This window comes from Rhopalosiphum padi, chromosome 3 (genome assembly GCF_020882245.1).
Source record: "Rhopalosiphum padi isolate XX-2018 chromosome 3, ASM2088224v1, whole genome shotgun sequence".
NCBI lineage: Eukaryota > Metazoa > Arthropoda > Insecta > Hemiptera > Aphididae > Rhopalosiphum > Rhopalosiphum padi.
In genome coordinates, this window is record NC_083599.1 from 4733456 (window position 1) to 4751024 (window position 17569).

Sequence of the window (17569 nt, forward strand, 5' to 3'; positions counted from 1 at the left end):
AATTAATTATGTTCTACAAATCAATCAAGTATTAATGTATAATATCTGCAAAATTTTAAATTTAAGATTTTTTATTTTAGATTTTTGAGATTCATTGAAAAGTTTGGAGAGTAAGATAAAACATGACATTATTAGCATTATTAGCAAGTCGATAATTTTTTCAAATTAAATTTATACGACTATTTGTAATCTGTATATTAGCAATTGACATGTCTAAGTTGTTTTGGTATTTTCTAAAATAGATTGTAAAACACTAAGAAATTGTTAAAAAATTGCTGAAAAAAGATATAATAAATATATATATATACACATAGTTTCGAACGTTAAACGTTAACAAGGTTTACGCACACAAGTTTGTTTTTTTTTTTTTTTTGCCTTATATAAACAATACTGGCGAATTTAACAAAATTAAATTTCCGCGTGATAAAAAAAAAAACACAATAATGTCTACAATATTGAAACGATATGGGTCTAGGTACGAGGACGCTTGCTAACGTCGAAACAAAAACTACAAAGGTGTTGGGTTCAAGCGCTGAAAGTTTTCTTTGACTTGATGGCAAAACTTATTACAGCGGAGCTCCCGTCCGTTCGGTATACGTATTTTTCAGTTGGGCGTGAATGATATTATATTATAAAGGCAGGTAAGGTTTTGAAAAAAATTAATAAAAAAACCCTCTACTTCCTCGGCTGACGTACAAATGAAGTGTTTTTATTTTTCTTTATTACCATCGCGGGGTATTTGTATATATTTTATTTAACGAAATAAAGTGGCAAATATACGCGCGTGTGAACAAAAGCGTATAATGGCGTATAGGACATGGGTATAAAATATTTCTCTCTCTCTCTCTCTCTGTCTCCCTACAACTCGCTGCTTTCTGGTTCACCTATTCTTCGAGCGGCTTTCTGTGTAATTGAAAAATCGGCCACTCGTGGAAACGGCGGCAGTGTATGGAAAAACCCCGGCTCCGTTACCGGCTCCCGTTATCGGCTTTCGTTTATATACGGTCTTTTTATATCCTTTATTATTATTATTTATTTTATTTTTTATTTTATTTTTTTTCACTACATAAGCTTATCCAAGACCGTTTAAAACCGTATACGCCGCTGCCGGGCTCGTATGCAGGCCGTTTTCTTGTTTTTTCGTCTCTCTTGCGCAAACGGTCACGCCCGTTTTGTGTAGGTAGTTCATATTTGTGTGATATGCAAACGAGTGCTGCAGTGGGGTAAGTATGAATTTCACCAGAGTGCACGGTCAAAATTGTATCTGACTTGTAAGGCGTAAAAAAACTCATTTGCAGGCTACCGTTTGTAAAAAAAAATGTTAGTTGCAGTGAATTGTGTTCAGCTTTATAATATATTATTATTGTGATGTTATGAAGCGGTAGCCTCTGGGTAAACAGCAAATAATACGTTTAAAATATATTTTCATTATTTATATAGTTAACTAAAATACATTCGTTCGTCTCTATATTTAATCACTTTTAGAGTAACCCAGATCATAAGTTTTTTTTCAATGTAACACAACGATTTCATCGCAAATCGAATTACTATATTATTAGTTAAAACCTTTTCATGTACCAGGAAAATCGCATTCATTTATAAAATGTATTATTAGATTATAATAATATTTTTTTTTTTATTATTATTGTTCGTTATAATTCCTAGTAAAAGTAAAAAACAAAATCATTAGTCTTCATCGTCGTGTCAAAACAACATGTACGTCTCTCGATATACATATATTATATGGTCGTATTGATCGATAATTAATTAACTCAAACCTAGTCACTATGTAAATATAATTTTAATATAAAAACGGAGTGTATTGCAATGTTATTTTTATTATAGTATAATATAAAACAAAACAATCTCGTGAAATTGGTGCCAATAACACCTTTTTTGCAATCTTACCCGTTTTCTAGGTATATATATATAATTCGTATGTATAGGATATTATACGACACTTTTAAACCAATATCAATCTCCCTACCTGTGTAGGTACAATTACAGTTTCAACAATCACATTGTCGGTAGAGCCAATAATTACGGTATTTAATAACTAATATAAGGCCTACGCCGATCTTTTGAAATACGGTTTGGACGACGACGACGGTGTGGAACGACAAACAACCGTCGTGTTCAATACGAAAACCCGGAATCGACTTTGGGAATTGTTTTTTCTCTCCTTTATTATGTCGGATAGTATACGAGGAACAGCTGGCGTGAAAAATATTGCTTCCGTATGTTACTAACAACGCCGATGGGTGTGAATGTAGTGAGTAAAATCTTTTAACTTCGAACGTTACGTACATATTATAGAGGTACGTTTCGATGTTCCAGAACGAAAAAAAAAAATAAAATAATACAATTAATATCATTGTACAAATGAGTTTAGCGTTTACGAAACTTAATTATGAATTGTGAGCGAACGTATTACGCGAACGGTTATATAACGTGATACATCAGATTATTCGACCAATAAGCTAATATTTGTACAAAACGAAACACATAACGCGCTTATAATAATATCAATAATAATAATAATGTATATTATTAACATCGTCAGAATAATATAATATAATATTTCGTATACGTAAACATTATTATCGGAACGCTGCATACTATTATGCATAACAATAACGTTAATAATAGCAGTGATATACCATTGTTTCGCAAGTATTAGAAGATTCCCCAGGTGGAATCATATGAAAAGAAAAGAAATTATAAAAAATAAATAACGTAGAAACATTTTTAAATGTACATTCGAGATTTTAAGTGTTACAATTTTTTTCAAATTTAATTTATTGATTTCGGGGTGATGGGATACAACAAACATGTCGTACGTTTTTGAATATATTATTATTGTCTACGTACTATGACGAATAAAAAAATGTTTTGAATAACTATTGACTTTTTTTTTTTGTTTTAACATAAAATTAACAATCGAACGTAGCAAATGCATAATATACTGAAAACAACAAATATTTGGTTAGATTCAGTTCGGGTTTATATATACATTATTATATATTCAAATTTGTAGCGACAATTTTGAGAACGCCCGCGGTGACATTGGTATTCGGTTTATCTTTTCCAACGAACTACTCAACTGTCGGTCGGGTTTCTCTGACGGAATAAACACCCCTTCACAATCGTATGGATATTATTATATTATATAGGTACGTAATGCAATGTTATTATTTCGACACCGTCTACGACACGTAAACGCATCGCGCCGGGACAATAAAACAGTATTATTGTCATCGAGCTTATCTCGTGAAATCCGACCAAAGTCGTTTCGTCATCGCATCGAGGAGTGACAAAATAAATTGTTTTAAAAGTAAAAAAAATAAAGTCGCATGTTTTAATGGTGAGATACGTGGTGCGAACGTCTGTCTGTCTACCGAATTTTTTATTCTAACCGTTATGAATGTTGTCGGAAGACGCGCGCATTCCGCGTCGTTTCTTTCCGGTCTGATGTGTGTGTGTGTGTGTGTGAGTGTGTTGTACATTCTCTGCGCCAGTCGGGCGACGACTGACGAGTGTAAATCGTAAGTAGTTACCTTTCTTGACACATCAATTATATCACGTTCTCCAAATCACACACGCTTTCGGTCGCCGCACGACGAGTGTATTCCGTCTTCCGTCCCACTAGAACCATTCACTGCGATTGTTGGTTTACTCATATAATAATAATCGTATTTACTCCGCGGGCATAAAAATGTAACGTATGCAGTTGAACGCGTCTTACCGGCGTGTGTACTGCAGGATTTATCGAGTGTACGGGAAGCTGTGAGGTCTAAACTACACAACGGACCGACAGACCAAAACTTTACGCCGCGAGGAACATGTTTACAAAAAAAATTGCATAATTAATATTAAATTTAGATGACGTCAGTGAGGGGAGGGTGGGTACTTCAGGGCCGCGTAAATAACATTCGGCGCGTCTAACTCGTCGCGTCCCTTTACTAATGGCTCACACTGTCAAACCGTCGAGACCGCGGCAACGAATCGATATCGTCAAGAGGCGCGAAGACGAAAGGGTAGTTTTTTTTTATTCTCTATCAAAAGGTCTTCGCCGTATTTTCCTAGCACTTTCTTTTAATCGTGATCAACCGACGGCGATGAATAATATATTAAATTTAAAAAAGTATATAACGCCAGACGAATATAGTATAATATCATTGCAACTCAAATAAATTATGCACGAAACCTATACGAATACATATATTATTATTATATTATTACGTGTTTATATACACGTACAGATATGATTCGATGGGAGGACAACAGTGGTCTGTCGCGTATAGATGCGTTATTCCCAGTGTTGAGACGAGATAAGCAAAAGTTATCTAGATATAGATAAAAGATTATTGCTCCAATATTATCTAGATTAAGAAAAGATAACATGTATTTTAATTATCTCAGATAAGATAAAATACAAAAAATTTTGATCTAGATAAAAAATAGATGACAATTTAAATATTTAAAATAATTTCATTAAACCAACAATTAAATTTATATTTTACTATTGGAAATTATTATACCTATCAATGATAATTGAAATGATGATCCCGTGAATAGTATAAAATACCCAGTGCCCGTATATAACGTCATATTATTATCATTGGCATAATAATTTAATTTAATATTGGTCTATTTATAGAGTGGGCATTAATTTTTTCATGTTATAAGCTTGATAGTTCTATATTATGATTTATAAGTTATAACGTTCGTAGATTATTTTTGTTGATCCTGTTTTTATTATATTTTATATTATTACTATTGAAATTATTTATAAAATGGACTCCATAGTCCATAGACCATAATATTAACTTGCATGCATACAGGGCGCTCAAAAAAAATATCGGTTTACACATAATATTATCTAGATAATTACTAAAAAGATACCGATTTTTAATCTAAGATAACCCTTAGATACATATTTAAATTTTCATCTAGATAAGATAAAAGATGAACAAATACTATCTAGATGAAATATCTAGATAAATTTATCTAGATAAGTCTCAACACTGGTTATTCCACCAAAGACCGTTGGTGCGGCGGTGGGTAGATGAACGGGTGACGGTTAGGAGACGAGCAGTGCCACAGCGCGTCAGACGCGACGAAAACTACAGACTGTTGAATAAAAATGTAACTTTGCAATGAAGTTAAAACACTATTAATTTTAGCTTAACTAATGCGATTCAAAAATAGTGAAACTGTTATTTTATCAATCGTCGATATCTTGAATTTTTCCAACTAGAACTACATTTAAATCACTTTAAGACTACTGTTACACTAAAATTCAAATACAATAAAATTCGGTATCTCAAACTTTCTTCTTTTTCCTCGAAATTAAATGTAACAACAAACGTTCACAGTACATACTAATAGCCTAACCTTCAACAGATTTTTTTTTAATTTTTAGCATAAAAAAACACTTGCCCGACCAAAAAGATGATATTTTATCGGTACAGATTACATTAATAATGACATTTTCAATGTTTATTTAAATTCCGTTATTTAATTTGATTTATAAAAATACAATGATTACATTTTAAGTACAATTTATTGACATAATAATGTTCAACGTATTATTTACTACTTACACCTAATATAATGTTTAACATTCTATAACGTATGACTTGGGTACTTGATACAACAATAAATAAAACTATTATTATATTATAATAACATTCAGTCACTAAATTTGAATTCTAAATATATGAAATATATTGTAGTAAAGTGTCGAGAATGTTAACGAAACTTCTTCATTAGACATAAAATATTATTAATCGTTTTACAGACAACTATGCAAACAATTCTCATTTATTATTATAATGAACATTTAGCTATAAAGTCTGATGAAATATTTAGTTATATGGTAATATTTTTGGTATACCTTTAAAGTGTACGTATAACTCTGTACACAAAAACAAGATAGCATCATTAAAATGTAATTTAATCTAGACTAAAATAATATGATCTTTTGAATTTTACACATTTAAAAAATAAAATTTAAAAACTCAAGGTAAAATAATATTGCAGTTGGTATATAATTCATAAGATTTTATATTTTTTAATTGGAAAAAATTGTATTTTACATAAAACTATACTTTATATTCATACACAAAATTTTTAAATGTACTTTGAATGAAAAAAATATTTGTTGTTAATTTTAAATTTAAAAAAAAAAAACTATTTTGTTGTAGGTTACATTAAAATAAAATAATTATTCAGGTCCATGACGTTAGGATTTCGCAAGATAAAAATTAATATTTACGTATTTTTTAGTTTATTATTTTGGCCTAAGTGCATTCCGTGCCAATAATATAATATATAATATACAATGTCTTCCTCAAAAATAGAGCGAAATATTTAAAATGTTGTTTATTAGACAAACATTTATTAAATTATTGATTTTATTAATTTACATATTTATGAATAAAATTCACTCACATTTTATATTAGTAATTTAAATATTAAACACTGCATATTATTAAAATAATCCATTAATGTAAAATAAATAAAATAATTGTTATAAATATTAAGTTTTAATTATTTATGTTTCCTTTTTTATAAAGGACAATTCAACATGTTTACCAGCGAATATTGTTTTATGCCCGTGGTTATTGTGAATTACAAATCTCAATAAACATATTATATATTATATAATATATCTGTATAGATATATTAGTAATAATTACAACACACGGGTATAATCATTTCTCAGATACGTATTTTTTCTATTAGGGTAGCGTTATGTAATACAATAAACTACATGTACTATATATAATATAAATCTTTTGTTTATGTATGTTATGTGATTATTTAAACAGTTTGCGATTTTGTTCATTATAGAAATATAAAATATTCGATACTTAATTTCAAAGTTAGAATAATATTTTTGTTTGAACAAATGGTGACAATTCGTTGTGTAAATATTTAAACTCGTTTCCCGTTGTTGTAACCGTTGTTGAAAACGATCATTGCCTCCATTGATCACAACAGCAGTTGCACCAAATATGCTGCAGTGGCATCACGATAATACGATTTTATTATTATTATTATTTTACAACACCTTTTTGCGTTTCCCTCTTTATCCCTATTCGATAAATAAAAGCACCTAATGGTTAAAATAATTGAAAATTAAAACAAAATTTGTTATGAAATTAAAAAAAAAAAAAAAACAATATTTTAGTCACAACACAAAACACGTGTATATATTATGTAGATATTTTGTATAATATTATGTAGCTAACAAATTACATTAGCTCTCTCCTATATATGTACTGGCATTTTAAAATACAATTGTTAATTACGCATTGATGATACTCACACTCGTATTGTTAATTGGCTGTTTTTAATAAGTTATATAACGATGAATTAAATTAAAATTTCAAAACACGTGTGAAAGTTGTATTTATATGGTCCTTTTACATATATCCGAATAAAATTACTATAATTATCATTAGGTATCTAAACTAGTTTTAATTAAACAATATGTGAAATAATTAAATCTACATAATATAAAATAAACAAATTACAATGAACAATATTAAAATAAAGGGATAAACTAAATATTTAATTCGAGTTCAGAGCCCATTAGGGATATTATAATATTTCGTTTTAATATTATAGACGAGTTATACGTTTGAACACAATTTCGTGCGTAAACACGAACGGAAAATTACCTATTCGTATAGCTGTTAATTATTGATAAATGTGAAATGATGTTCACCTAAATGCAACACTATCGAATTCAATTTTTTTTTATTTTCGCGTCTGTAAGTCGATCACCAAAATTATAAATATATATATATCGTATTGATTCGAAATATTAAACTCTCGTTTTTTGTTTACCGACCATCTGGGAAATAATATGTTCATGTCAGATAATTATCAACATTTGACCGGACATTATGCACGCGATCGTGCAGAATCTTTCGCGTAATCGGTGCGTTACAACATTGCAACAGTGCCTACTGTGAAAGGTTTCCTCTGACGGACACCTCCAAATAATTGACTTTTTTTCGTCGTGCGGAAGCTGAAAACTCTGAACCCTATTTGAATAGTACAACAGTAATTCGAAAACCGGACACAGCTTTCAGTGACCGAGAGCGATATTAAGAGGTTTCGCTGTATTATCTTGTACGATGAATGAAACCCCGGCGCACGCGATCGACTATATATTATTAAATAGCCTTAAAACCGGCGCTACGGAAAGTTTTTACGGATTTAAGAGCGTACACTGTTAGTTATCGTTGTTATCAGAAGTTAACTTACGATTTTAAGCTCGTCGGATATCGATAAATCAGTATTGTCCGCAGTGACCTTTGGTCTTTTAGTCGAACGTATATACTCGCGGTGAGTACTTTATTATGCAGATCACTGCGGTATGTAACGATAAATTCGAAATCATCTGAAAAAAGTTAATCAAACCGTGCCCGTCGGACCTATTTCACGGACGAGTTTAGTATATTATTCTAATGTGTTGCGTACGAAATCGCCAACGAGGTCTGCAGGCCATTAAACGCGTGTGTCACGTTTAAAAATAAAAAAAAAACACATAATAATATACGACCGGTGACCACAACTGCTGCGAAATACGCGTAGCAGGTATATGCGTTTAACTGTTTTGGAAGTGCGGTTTTTTGATTTTTATTTATTTATCGTTGTTTGTACCGAAACTCTGTTTACCGTTCGTACGTATATCTTACGACCGGTGTCCTATCGGCGAACAGTTTCGCGGTCACGCAGACCGCAGCTGCACGTATTCGCAGTAAACGTGTTTTTGTTCAACGAGCGAGACGACTCGGACGTCCGATTCGGCGGCGTTGTCGAGAAGCCGCGGCGGAAAGGAAATGTGAGTGGGGGGGGGAGCGAACGAAAATCCGAAAACGAAAGAAGAAAACGCACAAACGCCAAACAACAACAACAACAAAATCTCGTAGATTACAACGCGCGTCGGAAAATCAATACAATTAGTAACGTTTTAGTGCGATGTAGCGAATAACGCGCGTTTGCCGATAAAACAGAAAATTACCGCAGACGCCCTTAAAAGGTCACAATAATGGTTATTACGCCGCTTGAAAGGCCTCAGGTACCACAATTTTCAATGGAATTTCATTTTCATATAATATATATATATATATCATATGATATGTGTACGATCCAAATGTACCTACCTATTTATGTGGCCGCGATAATAATATTCTTTCATTAACGTGTCATGCCGGAACGTGGGTATCTATACACATATATATATATAAACCCGTATAATAGGACCACCGATTGGCACTATATACTATATACGGTGTGTAACGAGCTTAATACTATGGAATACGTATTATTATTATTATTATTGGCATTATCGTTTCGCGAACGATACGAAACGATACGGCTACTACATAACCATAATATAATGTGTGTGTATGGTCCTACAGGGGTTTTATTATACGAGTGCAAATACAGATGTACGCGATACCGGCAAACTATATACGTATGATATACCTATAGTTGTTGTTCTATATATATATATATATTATACGCAGCACAGGTACATAATATCTCTATAATGATAATAATACTTCAAATTCCGTGTAAACACTACGAAATCGATTTTGTCGCGCAACTACAATAATTATACGTATATATGGGAATATGTCACGACGTGTTATTTATTCATCGAAATCGGCATAAGAAACTATAATATTATGTTTTATTGTCGCGTCCGCTAACGCATGCATGCAGTCATAGGCGCCATTTGAGGGGGGCTTGTGTGTGCTTAGCACCATTCCAATTTCGAGATTAACTCCGGAAAATTGTTTCACGATAATATTAACGGGTATCCCATAACCTCGGGATGACATTTTAAGAAAAAAAGATAGAGCAGCTTCAGCAACCTCAGTTTTTTCATCGAAATCGCGCCCCCGAAACGGCAGTCATATAGTAGTGTATCGTCACAATAATGTCAGTACACTATCCTCTCATAAAGATTCGTGTCCGCGATACCCGTGACCCGGTGGTGGTGTTTGTAAGTAGCTAGTCGGACGCGACGACTTCACGCGCGATTTTTTTATTTTATTATTGTTTTCCGACCGTTTTGTCTCCCGCGACGTGATGACGCGCGTTCGCCGCTCATTGATTGATAGTCTGTTCGTAATTAATATTTTTTTTTTTTTTTTATTGTTCGTTATTATTATTTAAAACGGCTTAAATTGAGTTCCGCGCTTTAATTGAGTCGAAATAGTTGATTGAATGAAACGGTTTTATTTATAACCTCCCGCGTGATCGTTAATTCATTCCCCAAGTTTGTGTTTCGTAGTTGATTTCATTACTCTTACAAATTCGTCTCGATTAATTTACTAAAATGTTAGAACGAACTCTATAATATATAATATGCATGCTATCCGTATTATATGCAGGCGTAGAATCGCATATATTTCATTTTCCATTTTCCTATTAAACTAACACGTCGTTATTATAAAACGTATCTATACAGCAGAGTTATTTAAGTGTTCATATGAATTTATACAGAAGGTGCGCAAAATAAAAAAAAAAAAGAAATATTTTTCTCATTCGCACATTACTATAATTTTTTTTAGTATATTATAAAATATTATATTATTTTCCACGTGCTTAGAACGAGTTTCCATGACCAATAATAAACCTATACATTTCCAGGTCAAAAAATATTTAAGTAATGAATAAACGGAGTAGTTAAAAGCGTTTGCTTTTCGTTCCCCTCGTGATAATTCCGTGTTTTTACAACATAATAATTAATGTTGGCCATTAAATTGCCATTAGCACTTATACGCTTTTTATACAATATATGACGTATTCGTCAGTTAATTCAATGATACATACGGGAACTATAGTATAGTCTGAAGACCGGGAAATAGCCAGTTGTAGTATTTAAAAACGATCAATGTCCGTGTCGATTTTATATAATTTAATATTAACAATATATTTTTTATATGAGCCGAATTTTTTTTTTATATATTATATACTACGTATATAACCTACACTTTGAAGTCGTGCGTACACACTGCTACTATAACTTTTTTTTCACCAAAACTCAAACTACTCGCGTAGCATTGACGATGAAGTAGATTTAAAGAGAGTAAGCCATTTCGCGGACGCGTTCGCGCACAACTATTATATTATCGAGGAACTTCGACTTTCGGAACGTCGTTTATGACTTTGAAAACGTATACGGCGCACGATATTCAATTATACTTATAAAAAGTTTTGTTGTCCGACGCGGATACAGCGGGTACTTATGTGTGAGTGTGCGTAGATACCGCTGGCGGGAGGCGATAGATGACGCGCGTAACAATATCGTCGAACTCGCAGCGCTCGCTCATTTTATTCTATTTCGCTACGCCGAAACCCGTCGGCCGGAAGAAAAAATATTCCGCTAAGATCTGCCCGCCACCGTCGCAACTCACACATAATGTTATTCTCGCCGCCGCGGTCGTCATCATGAATATTTATCTTCCCCATTTGCGCTCATTCGTATGACCGACGATCCACAGATGCGAGTAGATCACGTACCGCGCGATAAGTCTGCAGCGGAGTACATGTATATATATATATACAATACATACATAAATACGACGGTGTATACCTATATTATGTATAGGTATATATATATACCGCGTATGCGTTGTACTATATGCGTGGGGTGATACACCATGTGTGTGTATATATATATATATACATGTGTGTGTGTGTGTGTGTGTGTGTTTAAATTCGATGGATTTTTTTTTTTCCACTGATACGTAATCCGACAAGAGCTTTTTTACAGAGCATCACGCGCGGATATACTGCAGACACCCCGCCATAGGTTTTTATTAAAATTTAACGCGGTTTTTCAAAAGGAACCACTTTGGCCACCGTTTGCACGAAAATGTAATTTTCCGTATTATTATTATTATTTTATTCTTCTATTTCTTCTACTTTTAGTATATTTTTTTTTTTTTTTTACCACCTTTATTTTGAATTTCATTTATTTCTCATTCGTTTTATTTTTTCCTTCTTTTTTTTCTTTTTTTTTTTTTTTTTAATAAAGTGGCTATATAAATCTAAAACTAAATACACGGGGATATTAGTTAGAATATTCGAACAACGTCCAATTTCATTGAAAATTTTAAAAATTGAACTTTTTATTATTTCCAATTACAATGTAAATACAGTCTTGTATTTTATCCGTAGACCAAAACTTAAAGTGATTTGAATATTTGATTAAATGCTTTTATATGATGTCCTAATCAAGTTATTTACGAATTGGTTAAATAAAAAAAAAAAATAATGATAAAATAAAATATTGAAGAAATTACAACAAATTAGGTTATACAAATAACTGTGTATATATTATGCGCGAATAAAAAAAAATACATGTTTACTATTAACATAAAATTCAATTGTATATCAAAAGTTTACTATTTAAAAAAAAGTAGCTAATCTATACACTAGGCGATATTTAGATTTGTTATAATTTTTTTTTTTACACGATGTAATTTTTGTAATATGTATTGGGTATGTAGTATTTTATATTTAACTATTCTTTCGATTTAACGTTGAACCAGAGAAAAACTGTTCAGTTAAATTTAAATGAAAAAAAAACCTATTTAGGCAATTATATAATCATAGCACAAATGTATTCAAATGCAGAACGTTTAAATGGTATAATATTATAGCAATATACTATACATTAGAGTGAATTCCAAAATATAAGTTACACAGATACGAGAAAATAAAATATGAAGAAAACGCACGATAATAATTATTGTTGAATTTGAATGGGATTCGTAAGTTTTATGGAATATATATATTATAATATACACAACACACACTCACACACACCATATATACATATATATATATATATATTTATAATGTGAACAACTGAACTCAACTTTACTTATCTGATGCAAAAACCACTTCACCATATCAACTATATTTATTTTATTTATGTTTGGTATTATTATTTTAGTTATCACTTATCAGCTATATTTTATGTTCAAAATAATATCGGTTCACGGTCAGTTAACTGTGTCGGGAGTATTCAACTGGCAGTATGCCATTACAAGATTGTCTTGCTAAGTTTATAATACAATCAAAAGTTGTATTATATTTATTAACAGTTACGTTTTTAAAAATATAACTTAATAATGCTTACGACGAGCGTTCCTTTCAGTAGGTTACGTATGTAAACCTGATACGCCGTTTTGTGATAATTGCAACACGTGTTACAAGCTACAACTTCTTATTCGCAGGTAACGCGCATTGAATGTAATCGTACAACTTAAATTTTAAATGTTTATAACAATACATACTCGGTAAAAACAATTTTAGTCACAAAAATCCATCGATCTGATGGATTAAAATACAGTCCTTATACAGCAACTAAATAATTTTAATTTACCTTAGAATATTATGCGATTACTTATTATTCGTACTAAAATAGATTTTCGATTTATTGTACGTAAATAATTCGAAATTGTTGAAAAATCAGAATAAAATGCAGTTTTTCTAAAATATTCTTCAGATACAATTCATGGGTTCTTTATATTTTAAAACCGATTATTTTCTACAATAAAAAATGTACTCATTATACAATTTACATCAACTAGATAATGATTTAAGAATCTTAATTATTGATAATTTTGTATAATATGTATAATATGACATTATTTATAAATATATACAAAATTGAATTTATTTATATTTGTATTTAAGTTATACGATAAAAATGTATTGTAAATAATTGAATTGTATTAACTATTTGATGAATTTGGATTATAATTTATATAATTTACGAACATATTATTTAGTTAGGCCAGTCATCTTCTTGAAGAACAAAAAAAAAATGACATTTTATAGTTGTTGTTATTAATGTTATTATTATGCATATTAACGAAAAATTACTATGATAAATCTATAATTAATTACCTTACCTAAATTATTAAAATTAATTTTGACAATCTCATGACTCGAGTTATTTTTTATAACCCTTGAGTTTCTTGTTTTCGAGATTATAGTGTACAAGAATATGTTTTACATTATTATTTATTATATAAAGAACCACCAGCATTGATGACTTAACAATAATTACATAGTGTCTTTGTACCTCACAATGTATTATGAAATATAAAGTTCTTAGTTCTTATTGTTATTGTATCGAATAATACTGTGGTGATAAAATCAATGTATCGATGATAAATGGTAAATATTATACTATATTATTAGGTAACGTACAAGTTGTTAAGTTCAAAGTAAACTTCCATAGTTTCGTGTTGTTATCATTTTAAACATATATATCCAATTTATAAAAGACTTAAACAAAAATAAATCTTTCAAATTCCTTTCAAATTTCAGTGATAACACGGACTAGAAGTATTCATCTGTACAAATTGTATCGTGCATAATCGACCTCAGACAGTATAATACAGACAAAAACGCGAGCGGGAATAATAATTGTTGATTTTGAAAATTCAAAAGCGCAAAAACTATTATCAACTCCGTTCAGTCTTCCGGAGTGATAAAAGACAAACAAAAAGTTTTCAAACGCCAATTTAAACTTCGATAGTATCTGTTCGTCTCTTCGTGGTTCGGTTATAAATACACTTTCCGAATTAAATAAGCTGTATATTTCCATCTACTACTTTGGTGGTTTTATATGCTAATATCTACTAAATTAGAATTAAATAGTTTGTTCACTACCAAAGCCTCGTACCTATATACGGTATCAACCGTTTACTATGTTATTAACCATATATTTTTTTTTTCTTTTTGATTTCAGATCCAAACGCTGCCAGCAACACCTATTCCACCATCTTCTATGCCGTTGCTTTCTTCTGGGTTTTCAAATTAATCGCCTATTAAATTGGCATCAACAATGATAGTATTAACCGCAACCGTAGTCCACAATTTAAATAACAATGGTGTAGAATCAAATTCAAAAATGTTTTGCAATAGACACAAAAAAAAAAATGAAAATAAAAAATTTATAATGATAAAAATAATAATACAATATTCAATTCAATTACATCAAAAACCGATGTGGGGGAAAAAACCATACGCAGCTAGACATAATAATATGAATAATGTAGTAATAAACAGAAAGTTAGATAGTAACGATTTATTATTGAATCATAAAACAATTTCATATCTGAGCAAATAAAAACTTACAGGAAAAAAAATGATATTGAACCGTCAGAAGTTTGAAGCTAATATACCGGACACGCAACTATTCACTCTACTCACCGTGTTAGTAAATAAAATAATGTTATTTAGTATACGATTTTCCGGTAGTGTATAAGTCAGTTATTTAAAATTAGTTTGAGAAAACAAAAATTATATATCATTGTTCATTAACAATAAAATATCTTTAGTCGTGTTTAAAGTTTTTCCCAGTCGTCATGATAATATACATTAATCAAAGTTCAAAACCTTTACACACAATTTCGTTGACATTTACTCAGTTAAATGGTTTAATACAAAACTGGCACGAATACACTAAAGTTCGAGTGCGTATGTTTTAATGCAAGTCAAAAACGACCTAACTCGTTTTCATTTTTGTTTTTTTTTTTTTTTTTTTTTACTGGTGTTAATTAAAAATTTGTCACACTCTCGTTACTTTTAATAATTATTATTATACGTTTGGCTCGAACTACCCAATACTCACGTGTTTATAATTATATATTATACATATTGTATTTAGTCTGGTTGCTACTAATGCGGGTTAAGCCAATCATTTCATTAATTATTTATAAACGGTTAAATTATTAAATAGTACCTAATACTAATATTATTTACATACAGTATATTATTATTATTATTATTATTACTATTAATATTATTATTTTACTACCCTTATTATTTTATTATATGGTATAAACATTATTATTTATCGAGTATATTATTACAGCATGGTAGTAAATTACTATTATTGTAAGAACAATTGTAATCATATTGTTGGTTGTTTATGTTTTATATCGGGAACATTGTTAACAGCTGATTCGTTGTATTACCATAAAATTTACGCTTACTTCTATATGTTATATGTAATGTTTAAGATTGTTTATCCAAATAAGGAATTTTGAAAAAAAAAAAAATGTAAATGAAAACTTTTTGTCTACAGTGGCATCTCTGGTGTATCGCGAAATGGTATTCCGATTGGTTGTTTTTGGTATTTACCCCAAAATAATGTGTCCGGCCGAACGTTACTGTTAAATAAACCGACCGGCTCGTACAACGAGTTACAACGGTTATTGGAATTAATCACAGTAACTTCAGGATGTTCGGAATAATAACAATAATAATGATAATGTGAAAACACAATTATGACAAATTAATTAATCTGAAAAAAATAATCCCTAAAGAATATGCGTTATATTAAGAATGTGAGAAAAAAAAAACAGAATAACTTGTATTGGTTCCGTGTACCTGTTTCTACCCAAACTGTAATATTATAGCAGCCTACTTATCACAGTTCAGCAGATAGGCATGTACCAAATAACGCCTATAAATCGAGTTCCACCGATTCATACTTGTTCAAACCTACACAAAGTCACGATATTATTATGCTACTTATTACACTGTCATGCATAATATATTTTATTAACTGTAGACAATCTAAATTTATCGGCAGATTATAATGGCGTACAAAACCATACAACCAGATTAGTTATCAGCTCGTAAACGATACACTATTATTATTTATTGTTACTCTGTCGTAAGAAAATAATATAAAAATTAACAACTCCGCCGATTTGCCAACAAAATCGATATTATTTGTATGAAATTATACGCACGACATAAACGCGATTATTTAAAACTACCTATTGATCGTTATTATATATTTATTTTTTTTTTTTATCTATTATTAGGATTCGCAATTTTCAACGTTCGACCGTTTTGGAACAATTATTGATGAAAAATAGTAACGCGCGTTTACTATTTGTACATTTTTATTTTTAATACCGACCGCTCTTCCTATTTATCGTTTAGTTGTATTATTTTTTTATCGTTTAAGTAACTACTGTATACGATTTACTGTAACTCTATGTACAAGTTAATATTATTTTTGTTTTGTTAATTCACTTAACCTTTGACGTCATAAAAAGCGCACAACTCGTGAGCAACAAAATAACGGGGGAAAAAAAGAAATAAATAACTATAATAATAATAATAATAATAATAATAATATTATCATACTCATGAATGATATTGTCGGGGATATACCTAACTTTGTTTCACGTTTATCGTGGGAATGGAGGGGCATTGTCGTAGGAAAATTCCATTGTCACTGTCTGCTAGGTTTTAAATTATTTGCGCGCACAATGGTCGGGCGGAAAATGTTAGAAAGGTAGCCGTGTTTGGGATAGACGAGAAGAAAAAGGTCGCCCCACTTACAAAAAAAAAAATTAAAAAAAAATTATAATTATAATAACAAATAAATAAATAAATAGCGTCAGAGACCGGGAGGTGCGAGCGAGAGAGCAAACACGAAAAAGGGTAGGTATGAAAAATAAAACGGCGAAAGTAAGAAAGAGAGAGTGAA

The 17569-nt window shown here is 30.6% G+C and overlaps 1 protein-coding gene across 1 annotated transcript in view; it reads left to right on the plus strand.

Annotated features, from left to right (window-relative positions):
* The window catches only part of LOC132923691 (uncharacterized), a 350681-nt gene extending 334277 nt beyond the window's left edge, over nt 1-16404 (plus strand). Inside the window, exon 7 of the mRNA XM_060987614.1 lies at nt 14807-16404. Coding sequence (XP_060843597.1) covers nt 14807-14889 — 83 coding nt within the window. The 3' untranslated portion in view covers nt 14890-16404. The remainder of the gene's footprint in view (nt 1-14806) is intronic.
* Nucleotides 16405-17569: the final 1165 nt, after the last annotated feature.